The 13,415-nt window shown below is 36.9% G+C and overlaps 1 protein-coding gene across 1 annotated transcript in view; it reads left to right on the top strand.

The window, feature by feature from the left end:
• The window catches only part of LOC137396221 (cyclin-dependent kinase-like 1), a 211,971-nt gene extending 199,580 nt beyond the window's left edge, over positions 1-12,391 (top strand). The window contains exons 6-10 of the mRNA XM_068082404.1: positions 6,483-6,572; positions 7,108-7,247; positions 8,523-8,636; positions 8,778-8,876; positions 11,844-12,391. Coding sequence (XP_067938505.1) covers positions 6,483-6,572; positions 7,108-7,247; positions 8,523-8,636; positions 8,778-8,876; positions 11,844-11,873 — 473 coding nt within the window. The 3' untranslated portion in view covers positions 11,874-12,391. The remainder of the gene's footprint in view (positions 1-6,482; positions 6,573-7,107; positions 7,248-8,522; positions 8,637-8,777; positions 8,877-11,843) is intronic.
• Positions 12,392-13,415: the final 1,024 nt, after the last annotated feature.

Consider the following 13,415-nt stretch of genomic DNA (forward strand, 5'->3'; position numbering starts at 1 on the left):
TACTCATTTATTTTCCGAAGTTGTTTAAAACTGGATGATGCTGGTTCGCGAAATGTTAAACTTGGTGGAGTTTTTACTTTGGCTAATTCCTTAGATAGCCTTGCTAATTGCTATTGCGGTTGACATTAGAGAGAGGTTTCGCACAGATATTAGAAACTGTTGAAAGGTCTAGTTCTACAGCCTATCTGACCTCTCAACAATATCTAATATCTGTGGTTAATTCTTTTTGCAGGGTGCCAGAAGCGTTGACTAAGACTATTATATGGCAGACGTTACAAGCAGTAAATTTCTGCCACCAGCACAATGTAAGTGTATGATGTGTCTACTCCATTTTCCTTGACTATCTCTGACTGTTTACCATTGTGGAGTCTCTACCCTTGTAGTATCTACTCCCTCATGACTATCTCTGACTGTTTACTATAGTGGAGGCTTTACCCTTGTAGTATCTACTCCCTCTTGACTATCTCTGACTGTTTACTATAGTTAAGTCTCTACCCTAGTAGTATCTACTCCATCTTTCATGACTATCTCTGATTGTTTACTATAGTGGAGTCTCTTCCCTGGTAGTATCTGCTCCCTCTTCCTTGACTATCTTTGACTGTTTACTATAGTGGAATCTCTAACCTGGTAGTATCTACACTCTCTCTCATGACTATCTCTGATTGTTTACTATAGTGGAGTCTCTACCCTGGTAGTACCTACTCCCTCTTTCATGACTATATCTGACTCTTCAATATAGTGGAGTCTCTACCTTGCTATTCTTCACTCACATTATTAGTTTTCCCCACCAGACTCTGCACTCATTTACTCGTAGACTCATTTTCCATCTTCCCTTTTTATCCCAATCATATATGGTTGCTAACTATAGAGGATATTTTGCTTTGGTTGTCTCCACTGCCAAAATCGTTTCATCCACTAGTTCAATGTAAGTGCCAGAATCTGGGCAATATTTACTTATTCAACCTCAAACCTTGAGAGGCATATTTCTCTTCTCAGTAGTTCTCTAGTAGTTCCGTTCACATCTTATGAGCTCTTAAGCGTGATCAGTTGGTTTTCCAATGCAGTCACGCACCTGTTCGTGAGTGACACAATGTAAACACGGAGTTGCCCTTACACCTGAAGTAATTTCCGAAAGTTGATGTTAAAAGTTTGTGCTTAAAAATAAAAGGAAAACAAGTTGCAAGAAAGCATAAAGTTTGTATAAAACATTAAAAGAAATTAAAATTACATTAAAAGAAACATACGAGTTGTTTGTATACACCATATCCTGTGTATGTCAGAGTAGGCTATCAGTGTCTCTACCAGTGCCTCCACTTCAGAGACTGCGTATAGCTGAGTCTACACTTACATTTGTGTTTCTCTTGAGTGGGGTAATAATAAGTAGTTTTTATTTAGTATTTTAAAACTAATTTTGTTTTTCAACATGTAACTCAGTGAGTTTTTTTTCATGGTTTTATACATTTACATTTTTTTCTCATGATATTTGTAATTATCTAAAGTTTTTATGAAGGAGTTTTCATAAGTTTTCCTCTGGTGAAATGGATTAAATAAATTACTGCGTATTCTTATGGAAATATCGGTTTCAACATAATTGTTTTAACATACAAAGCAAGTCCTAGAACAAACTAACTTTGTATGTAGAGGTGTGATTTCTTTTGTGAATTCTCTCTCGGACTGTTTCACTTCTATAGGGACTCAAAAAAGTTGCTTCATTTGCCTTACTGAAGCTGCATGTTTTTACCTTTTTTGTGCACTACACTTAATGTTATGCCATATTTCTTGTTTTAGTGCATTCACCGAGATGTGAAACCAGAAAATATACTTATAACCAAGTCAGGCGAAGTCAAGTTATGCGATTTCGGATTTGCACGGCTTTTAAGTAAGTTGGATAGATTATGTATTTCTCGTGTTTCATCGTGCACTTACCACCGGCTGCCTTTGTTGGCTACCGAGTTTGTTGCACTAAAGAGGTGTATTATAGCACATTCCTAATACTATTAGATCAACTCACAAGCCTTTTATAGCAGCTCTTATTCTGGCGGAATCGCTTATGAAACATGAGAAGTTGTTTTCATTGCACACAAATGCTGTTGGTAATACGCATTATTTCCATTCTTTCTCACGGTCTAATCTAAAATTATATGATATTGTCATTATTCAAACATTTGATTTTGTACGCTATATAAGTACATTTTATTGATATATCATTATTTTTATATTCTAGATAATCAATTAAACAGACATCCTTTGTAATTGCAAAGTCTGCACTTGAAATATGCCGCACTTGTCTCAATATCTTGTTGTTTTCGTCGGGTTTGTTCTCTACAAATGTGTACAAATGAAACAATTATCCATTTTAGGCCTTTCACTAATGTTTATAATTATATAAAATGCCAAATTCAAATCTTTAATATCTAGCTCATGAAAACACTAACATTTGCTCATTCATTAGAATATTTGGAATGAAGGTTTAATATTGCGATACCACTATGTGAATACACACAACTATTCGGATATGTTAGTGAGCACTTGTTAGCGCTTGTCAGAGTGTTAGTCTGCCATGCTGAAAACTGGAGGGACGCTTTATGACACGATAATTTTTCTTTTCCGTCAATCATGGCTTTGGGCAGACATTATTATAGTATCATGTTATCATCATATCATGTATCAAGACCTACAATGCTGACCTATTGAAAGGTGTATTAGTAAGATGGCAACTACTTGAGTATTATATAGTATGTTGCTAAGTGAGGCTGAAAACATGGCATGAAAACTTGTTGATATCGGTAGTCAACAATGCATAGTTTGTAGTGTATGCGAGTTCTATCTGGGCAGGAGCAGAAGATAGCTTATAGTATTATAGGGATATCTGATTAAAAACATGGCCAAAGATAGAGAGATTTTGTTTAATAAATGGCTTTTACAGCCAAGCATCCACACCTGACAACTCTTGGCAGATGTTTGACCTGTGATATCTCTCTATTTCTGACACAGAACAGTCTGTTCAAATAATTCTTGAAACTTGGTGGCTTAACCTATGCAAAGAGTGTTTGAATGAGTCAGCAGATAGATAACATGCACTGGTTGTAAGCACCTGCAGCTCAGTGTCAACCAGGCTCAGCTTCTATTCGCAAAGTAATAGTCCATTAGGGCCTCTACTTCAAGGAATAACAATGAAACCGACGAATGACGCAGGCTGCAACTTATGTTTGTGTTAGAATTGCATTGAGCTGTCCCCGATTTCACCCACATTTTTCTACGCAATTCCAATAGTTCATTCGTATTTTCTATTCATCGCTGTGAATAATTGATTGTTGGCGTATAATTGCCTTAAACTTAGTTGTATTGGCTAATTGCGCTCGATTGTTATGAGTAAATGGGCTGTGATCGCGTTAGCTCAGTCACAACTGAATAATCCATAATGGGTCGCCTCATACATCGACCTGGGCGTCAAAGGGCACCAGCTGGCAGTGTCCTTTCATGCAAATAATCAACAGCGTTCATCCGCAATGCTCCAGATTGTCTTTCCATTTTTTGTGCCGTGGTGTCTTGTTTAGAACTATCTAGTGTCTTTGCAAGCAGATACGTCATCATTATGATACAGTTTAGTCTTAAACCATAACTGCCACGTACAACTTTTATCGTATTCACTAGGTAAATCAGACACACTGATTCCGATTTTGTACTCAAAATAAAGATTGGTCCACTAACTTTCAGAGTGATGAAGGCTTTTTACAGCGTTTTAATATCGGTCTCGAAAACAACACGATGGGCACAACAAGCTCCGCCCATAAATATGTGACGTACGCTAGCTTTTTAGGAACAGAAATTGGGGACATTTAGTCCGATTTAGAATGATAGAAATAGGTGTTTTAAAACAGATTACTATTTAAATTCAGCCTTGAAAATAATCTGTTTTTTCTGAAATGTAGGTAAGCTATTTAACCTTGCATATTTAAAAATGAGTTAAAAAAGTTTAATAACAACGCTAGATCGGGATAAAATCGCGCTTTTTTGAGCTCATTTTTATCGGTGTTCAGCATATTAACCATCCTGTAGCAAGCTACGAGCAGTTTTAAATAGTTTATCTACCTTTCATAAAAGACTGAGATTATTTTGAAGGCTGAATTTAAATAATAATGGGTTTTAAGACACCCATCTCTATCATTCTAAATTGGACTAAACATCCTTAATTTCCATTCCTAAAAAGCTAGGCTACGTCACATATTCATGGGCGGAGCTTGTTGTGCCGATTGTGTTGTTTTCGAGACGGATGTTGAAACGCTTTGTCAAAGCCTTCATGACTTTGAAAGTTGGTTGAACAATCCTTATTTTGAGTACAAAGTCGGAATCAGCGTGTCTGATTTACCTAGTAAATACGATAAAAGTTGTACGTGGCAGTTATGGTTTAACATACAAGCTATAGAACAGGGCATATTTCTGAAATTGTGGGTAAATTTATGAAATTGGTCTGAGCACCTACATGTAGCTTGTAGTTATCTTGTATGAAGATAATCCTTATTTAATAATAAGCCTTGATGAGACAAAGATGCACTAAATATTTTGTTGTTTGATGTTAGGGCCTCTTCCTGTTTCCTATGCAACCTGCTAATTTAAAATAGCTTAAAGGTTGACTTGCAACAAAATTCACATTACAGTTATTTGGTATCAAAAGATTTACCATGTTTTACTCTGCTGGGTTGTAGGTGCAAAATATGTGGAAATGTGATTACAAGCTCTTAAAAACTCAAAAACGAACAGCTAGTCGCCGCCATCCCAAAACTGCCGTAGATTAGAATCTATTTCCAAAACGGCTCAAATGGGATGTAATTGAACAAGATGGCTTCTGTTTACACTTTCATGCAACCTCATTCGCTGAAATATTTTCACAAATATACTTCACGCATTCAATAAAACCATGTCTATTGTCCTAATGCGTCTATTTCACCATCATTGTAACGCTATCACTTTGAGCACTGATATCTTAAAACCTACCGTGAAAACTCGTTTAATTTTTAACCTTAGCTCGAAGGCGTGCATATCATTCTCTGGTAAACATGACGAGCCTGTTGGTCACCTGTGATAGTCGAAAATTGCTGCAGAAAGTATTCGCGCTGTTTGGCAGGAAGTATGGGTCACATGATCAGATTACGACTAGACCATTAGATCAAGCCGAAACAAAACTGTAAAGTAGCGAGCATCTATATTTGATACGGGCTCTTCGGTAAAACCTGAAGTGTTTGTCATAAATTAGTGCTATGAGAAGTTTTATATTGAGCATTTTATAGGCCTTTCAATTCACGTGATAACATCATATGTCAAAACAATAGTAAATGAGTCAGAGAAAGTAAATAGTCAGAGAAATAAATTAATTCCAATCTATGGCGGTTCCGTGATGGGGATGATTAATTGTTCGTTTTTGAGCTTTTAAGAGCTTGTAATCGCATTCCCACATATTTTGCACTTATAACACAGCAGAGTAAGACTTAGTGAATCTTTTGATACCAAATAACTGTAATGTGAATTTTGTTGCAAGTAAACCTTTAAGAGGTTCTGCATGCCTCCATCAATAATGCATCAACAAGGGGATTACTCTATTAATTCTGAGGATGACCTGCAGCGGGTCCAATAAAACGATCATTTGTCATACATATAAATCTCAGTGTTTGTCTGTCATTCATGTGTCCAGTTATAGCGATGCATTTATAGGAACAAAAAATCCGCTTCATATTGGATTTGAACTTGGAACCTTCAGTTTTACAGACAGGCGTAGTACACATCCATTATAGTACGATTCATGCTTAATGCTTCAGCTAGCGCTAAGCGTGAAAACACACGAAAAGAAAAATACATCCCCATGCGTGAAGCACAATGCTTAAACTCACATGGTCAGCAAGACTATTGTAATCAGTAAAGATATGTAGTAGGCAATACAGCCAGTTCAGTATGAATTACGCAGAAATGTACACAAAAATAAGCACAATAGGCCTACATAGAAATAAACAAACACCTTCATTTAAATGTTAGAATAGTAAATGTCGTATATGTTGACTGAAAATACATTTTCTAGGCAGAACCTTTTTATTGTCCTTAAACTTTTTTATTATAGACCAACGTTTTGAAACAGGGCGTCTCAAATGACACACTTCTTTGGTGTGTGTAGCCAAACTCTCACTCCACTAGGGTACCCCTTCTTTGGTGTGTAGCCAATCCCTCACTTCACTAGGGTACCCCTTCTTTAATGTGTAGCCAATCCCTCACTCCACTAGGGTACCCCTCAAGCATACTCCAAGTCACAAATGTCTATAATAGCTAGACAAGCCGGTCAGGTCTGTCTTCCACTTTGGATAAAATCAATTTATCTCTTGTAGCTGGACCTGATGATGACTACACAGATTATGTTGCGATTAGGTGGTACCGCAGCCCTGAACTGTTGGTTGGAGATACTCAGTACGGCCCTCCGGTAGACATATGGGCTGTAGGTTGCGTTTTCTATGAGCTCATGACTGGCCAGCCTCTTTGGCCAGGCAGGTCAGATGTGGACCAACTCTACCTTATACAGAAAACCTTAGGTTGGTCTTGCCCTACATTGTCTGATTTGCTAGTACTTCTGTCTCACAATGACTTCTTTTCCTTTTCAATGATCAGAACTTTGAAAAGGAGTTAATGTTAACATATAGTTTATCTATACTGAGGTTCACTGATGTTATATATATAGTTCATTTATACAGAGGTTCACTGATGTTAACCGATCGTTTATATGTATTGGTGGTCCTTTGGTGTTAACATACAGTTTATATATAGTGGGGATTCAGTGATGTTATCATATAGTTTTTATATACAGAGGTCCACTGGTATTAGCAGATAGTTTATACGTATATATACTGGGGATTTACTGATGTTCACAAATAGTTTATATATACTGGGGATTTACTGATGTTAACATATAGTATATATATATATATACTGGATATTCACTGATGTTAACATTTAGTTTATATACTGGAGGTCCACGGATGATAAGTTAATAATAAGATATAAGATGATAAGATATAGTTAATTTATACTGGGGATTCTTGTATGTTAACAGATAGTTTATATATACAGGGGATCTACTGCCCAGACACATGCAAGTCTTCAGCAACAACTCCTTCTTTAATGGAATGACTATACCAACTCCCGACAAACAGCTACTCTTAGAAGAAAAAGTCCCAAATATCAGTCCCAACGCTCTGTCCTTTCTCAAGGTGACTACCTTTTTATTTTGTGGTCTACTTAAAAGACAGTGTTACAACATATTACAAGCTATATACAATAGATGCCTAAGGCACAAGACATTTCTACAAATTAACTAGGTCATGGCTAAAGCCTGGTTCCCATATCGATTGCGTGACTCCGGCGGTAACATGTGCAGCAAAATGCTTGCGACGCTAGGCTCAGCGGCATCTGTTCACATGAAAGCCACATCATTAATAATATCGTAAACATTATTGCGTAATCAAATAAAACGTTCGCTCGCCATGCCGTTCCTATAATGGTGACTTTTACCCGTACTGTGCATTTTGGGAAGATTTTACCTGCGTCCTTTTGCGAAATGTGAGCAGCGCTAAACAGTTGTGTTGCCTCCGGCTACTACCGGCGGTACCCAGCGTGTATGTTCCCATTTCACCGCTAATAGCCTGCGGTGCTGTCGCCAGTGCTTTGCGACGTATATGGGAACCAGGCTTTAGCCAGTGTCAACAGTGCAGAGACTGCATACCATAGTCTCCCAGCTTTGTGGGGTTCAATAGTTGAGGGATGCACTCTAATCAGTATGCCTCCATATAATCAGTCTGCTAATGATACATGCACAAGATAATACAATAATTGTTATATTATACTAAAACTGGTCAGTAAAAGTACTAAAACTGGAGCATTATCTAGCAAGGCAAGAAAGACTCGTCAAAAAGCCCTTATTGGCTATTAGTAGTTTTGTTGATGAAAGAAAGATGGTCTTAAATGCTATTTTTGTATGAGTTGTCAGTGCTTGTTCAAGAAGACAACTCCAAATTCATATTTTCCTTATGAAACATTAAATATCATTCCCACATAGCATACAATCAGTAGGGCAAGTCAATAGGAACCACCACAAACCAGACATCGTTAGATGCAGAAGTTTCTAATAATTAATATGGAGTGAGTTTTCAATAAACACTGATTGGTAATTAATTTTTTTAATGAAAATGCGTATGCAACTGAACTTTACAAAAATCAAAGGATAGTAGTGCTATTTGCTTATTGTATTCTCAACCTATTAATTTTGTGATACTATTATGATGCAGCTTAGCTTTATTTTACTGGAAAAAATTTTTTCGCATTCAGTTGTAGGCAATAGTGTTAAATGAATAAATCAACATGGCTCCCGCGAGGGTACCAAGGTGAACAAAGGCGTCCATTTTTGAGTTGTGTCATAATTCCTGACAACACTGTACTCTAGTGTTATTGTGCTTGAAACCCTGAAGGTGGAAATTTTGACATTTCAGGGTTGCTTTGCCAAAGATCCAGCTGAAAGACTGACATGTGAGGAGTTGCTGAACCACCCGTACTTTGACAGATATGATATCTATGATAAAAAACCCAACCGACAAGGCCCAAGGGTTAGTTAATGATTTAGTCTGTCTAAACTATATTGAGAATTGATATATAGATTTATACTCACCATCCTATCAGGTCAGCATAAATGTATCTACAGCACACTTACACTTATGTATCTACATACCACTTATGTTTCTTCTCAGAATCTTCCCAACATTATCTATGGAGGGGGACAATCCAAGTCACCAGTTCTACATCCAAAGCACAACCCTCAGATAAAGGAGACCCACCACAAACCTAAGGTGGGTGTCTAATATTTTAGCTGGTCATTGTTTGTAACCCTCTCCTGTTCGCACCTACCATCATTAGTTTAACCAACAACTGGATCTTTTTCAACTTGGAGCCTATTCTTCAGCCTTCATATCTATTATATCATGACTGAAACTTGGTTAACAGTTCCCCTAAGTGTCAGTCATGACATAGTGCAGTTACCCTGTAACAGTACTATTGTTCATATCTATTATATCATGGCTGAAACTTGGTTCACAGTTCCCCTAAGTTTCAGTCATGACATAGTGCAGCTACCCAGTAACAGTACTATTGTTCATATCTATTATATCATGACTGAAACTTAGGGTAACTGTTCCCCTAAGTTTCAGTCATGACATAGTGCAGTTACCCAGTAACAGTACTATTGTTCATATCTATTATATCATGACTGAAACTTGGTTCACAGTTCCCCTATGTGTCAGTCATGACATAGTGCAGTTACCCTGTAACAGTACTATTGTTCATATATATTATATCATGACTGAAACTTGGTTAACAGTTCCCCTAAGTGTCAGTCATGACATAGTGCAGTTACCCAGTAACAGTACTATTGTTCATATATATTATATCATGGCTGAAACTTGGTTAACAGTTCCCTTATGTGTCAGTCATGACATAGTGCAGTTACCCTGTAACAGTACTATTGTTCATATATATTATATCATGACTGAAACTTGGTTAACAGTTCCCCTAAGTGTCAGTCATGACATAGTGCAGTTACCCTGTAACAGTACTATTGTTCATATATATTATATCATGACTGAAACTTGGTTAACAGTTCCCCTAAGTGTCAGTCATGACATAGTGCAGTTACCCTGTAACAGTACTATTGTTCATATATATTATATCATGGCTGAAACTTAGGCTAACTGTACTATTGTTCTGACTAGAAGTTCAAAAACATACAAACTGTTTAACATAAGTAAGATTTATAATTGTTCTATTTAAGTAGCTTTTTAAAAAAAGTTGTAGTTTGGGCATTTACTTGGCTCTTATTGGGAACACAATTTATTTAAGTAGTATTGTATTGTTTATACAGTGGACTCTCCTATAATATAAACCTTCTATGACGCAAATTCCATTTAACGTAAAGAAAAATATTGTTTTCTTTCGGGTTGCACTTGAAAGAGTTTAACGACTTACCGGGGTATATCTATTATTTAAACTAGTACCGTGAGAGATCGTCAAGTACGCAGATAAAACACAGATGATAAGTAGCTGCGTGATTATTTAGCAATGTTTAGTAATAGTATATACAACTTTCATGACATGATAGTTAGTAGTGATCATCAGATGTGTCTACAAAATGGAGAGTAAGTAGCTGCACAGTTGTTTATTGATACTTAAAGGAGGTTGATGAGTGCAGGTGTTACACTGTCGGTCTATCAATCTGAATGTCACGAAAGATTGAAACAGTACTTAAAGGTTGAATCTGTAAGATCTCCCAATGTTAAAGGTTTACTTGTAACAAAATTCACGTTACAGTTATTTGGTATCAAAAGATTCACCATGTCTTACTGTGCTGTGTTGTAGGTGCAAAATATGTGGAAATGTGTTTACAAGCCCTCAAAAGCTTAGAAACAAACAGTTAATCGTCGCCATCACGAAAACGCCGTAGACTAAAATCCCTTTCCAAAACGGCTCAAATGGGATGTAATTGAACGAGATGGCTTCTGTTTACACTTTCATGCAACCTCCTTCGTCGAAATATTCTTGCAAATATACTTCTTGCATTCAATAAAACCATGTCTATTGTTCTTATGCGTTTATTTCATCGTCATTGTAATGCTGTCACTTTCAGCACTGATATCTTATAACCTGCCGTGAAAATTCATTTAATTTTTTAACCTTAGCTCGAAGGAGTACATATCATTGTCTAATAAACATGACGAGCCTGTTGGTCACCTGTGATAGTCGAAAAATGCTGCAAAAATTATTTGCGCTGTTTGACAGGCAGTATGAGTCACATGATCAGATTACGACTACATGATTAGACCAAGACGAGACAAAACTTTAAAGTAGCGAGCATCTATATTTGATACGGTCTTCGGGAAAACTCGAAGTGTTTGTCATAAACTAGTGCTGCGAGAAGTTTTATAGTTAGCCTTTTATTGGCCTTTCAATTCACGTGAGAACATCACGTGTCAAAACAATAACCAAATGGATTAACTACGTCAGACAAATGAACTGATTCCGATCTACGACGGTTTCATGATGGCGGCGATTAACTGTTAGTTTTTGAACTTTTAAAAGCTTGTTAGCACATTTCCACATATTTTGTGCCTACAACACAGCAGAGTAAGACATGGCGAATTTTTTGATACCAAATAACTGTAATGTGAATTTTGTTGCAAGTAAACCTTTAAAGGTGGTTGATTAGTGCAGGTGTTACACTGTCGGTCTATCAATCTGAATGTCACGAATTGGAGTCTCGTTGAAATCAATCTTTTATCATAACCTCCAGCCCTGGTTTCAGAAAAAACCAGACAGAGGTGACTCTTATGGTAGTGCCTGTATATTTTTGCTTCAATTTATTTTATTTCATACAATAAAAAATGTTTGAAAGATCGGTTTAACATTGAAGGTGTGGGCTTCCCATAACTTGACGTATTATTACCGTAATCATGAACCCGAAACCGAGTGAAAATGATGAGAAAAAAGAGAAAATGTGTCGATATCAACCAATAATATCGCAGTTACTGCACCGGAATTAAGTTAAAAAATTAGGTTCAGTTTTTCCTGTTTGACGGGACAAAGAAGCGAATTTGGGTCAATCTTAGTACGGATTAGGAAATATACATTTATCTTACTGTTGGTATAACATATTATTTACATAGTAAGAACGTCTACTGTTTAATAAAATGTTACTACTAAGAGACACGGGCTCTTGCTAACTTCAGAAAAAAACATGGAATCTATCAACCTCCAATCTGTTGCAGGGGGCGACAACTCACCTTCCAAACATCTGACAACCTTCCGCTCATACCATGTTTGCAAGAGTTCACTAGCAGTAGCAGCAGCAGTTGATGGGACAATTAGCTGATAGATACACTTTCATTCAGCTCACAAATCAGCCATCATATTATCTCCTTGACTGTTTCAACTCACCCGTGTTGTCTTGCACTTTCTTACCTCTGTATATTTATCATATTTCATGAGATACTTTTTATCCACCTTCGCATTTTCTACCTTTATGATGCTCCAACTTTTACAGTTTTTAGAACAGATCTGACCTTGATTCTTTTTATCCGGTTCAACTTTGAACTTGCTTTTAAATTGTATTTTCCTTCCTCAACAACAGCTTAGCTAAGCTCACAAAGTCTGTGTGATTTTCTACTTGCCAAGAATTCATTACTTGCTGTTTTTTTTCTAAACATCCACGAGCACCCGTCCAATTGATATCAAGGAACTGTTTAGATGATATTAGTATTCACTTTCCATTTACCGTCTATTTATTTGTTGTTGTAATATAGACATAATTATTTTATTGTCCCTTTCATGCAGTCGAGGCACAGGGCATTTCTACCAAATAACTAGATCATGGCCAAGCCAGTGTCAATAGTGCAGAGTTTGCATACGTAGTCTCCCAGCTTTGTAGGGTTCTATAGTTTAGTGATGCACTCTAATCAGTATGCCTCCATATAATCAGTCTGATGATGATACACGCACAAGATAATACAATAATTGTTATATTATACTAAAACTGGTCAGTAAAACTACTAAAACTGGAGCACTATCTAGCAAGGCTAGAAAGACTCGTCAAAATGCACTTGTTGGCTATTAGTAGTTTTGTAGATGAAAAAGAGATGATCGTAAATGTCATTTTTATATGAGTTGTTGGTGCTTGCTCAAGAAGACAACTCCAACTTTGAAGCTATTTAGCTTCCTAGTTGAATAGTATCTAGATGAATTGTTGAGTCAAGCACTGAGCTAATACAGGAGTGCATTGAGAGCGAAGCTCACAGATGTAGTGACAAGGATAGATGCTCTCATGCTGAGGGAATTTCCGGAAATTGTGGTAAAAGACGAAAGTTGCTGCTAAAAATTTTCACATGCATGCTACTTTCAAGTTGCAAACATTTAGTGCCTCTGAATACAACTGCTGATGTGTGTTTAAGAATGTATGGTGCTTGCTGAGATGTTGAAACTGTATGCTGTCATTTATAAGAGGAAATTTCTGCCATGGTGTTGAAGGCAGAGGCTACCACGGTGTTTAGTGGAGAATGCTGCATGCTGCTCTTATATTGTGGGGTGACATCAAGTCTGCCTAAATGCCAACTTCACCATCTACGAGTATAACATGAAATAGGAGACAACATAATACACTTAACTTACTAAAAATCAGAGAGTAGTTTTGTTAGACTGAAGAATGGAAGGAAAACTCAAAACTGCGGGGTGTAACAGAATGGTAGTTATTTACAGATATATGTGAGAACACGCATCTATGCCTACAGTTTGTAAAAGAAAAGGGATGATGACTCCAGACTTTTCATAAGATGTGCCTAAACACC

This window comes from Watersipora subatra, chromosome 5 (assembly GCF_963576615.1).
Source record: "Watersipora subatra chromosome 5, tzWatSuba1.1, whole genome shotgun sequence".
Classification (NCBI taxonomy): domain Eukaryota; kingdom Metazoa; phylum Bryozoa; class Gymnolaemata; order Cheilostomatida; family Watersiporidae; genus Watersipora; species Watersipora subatra.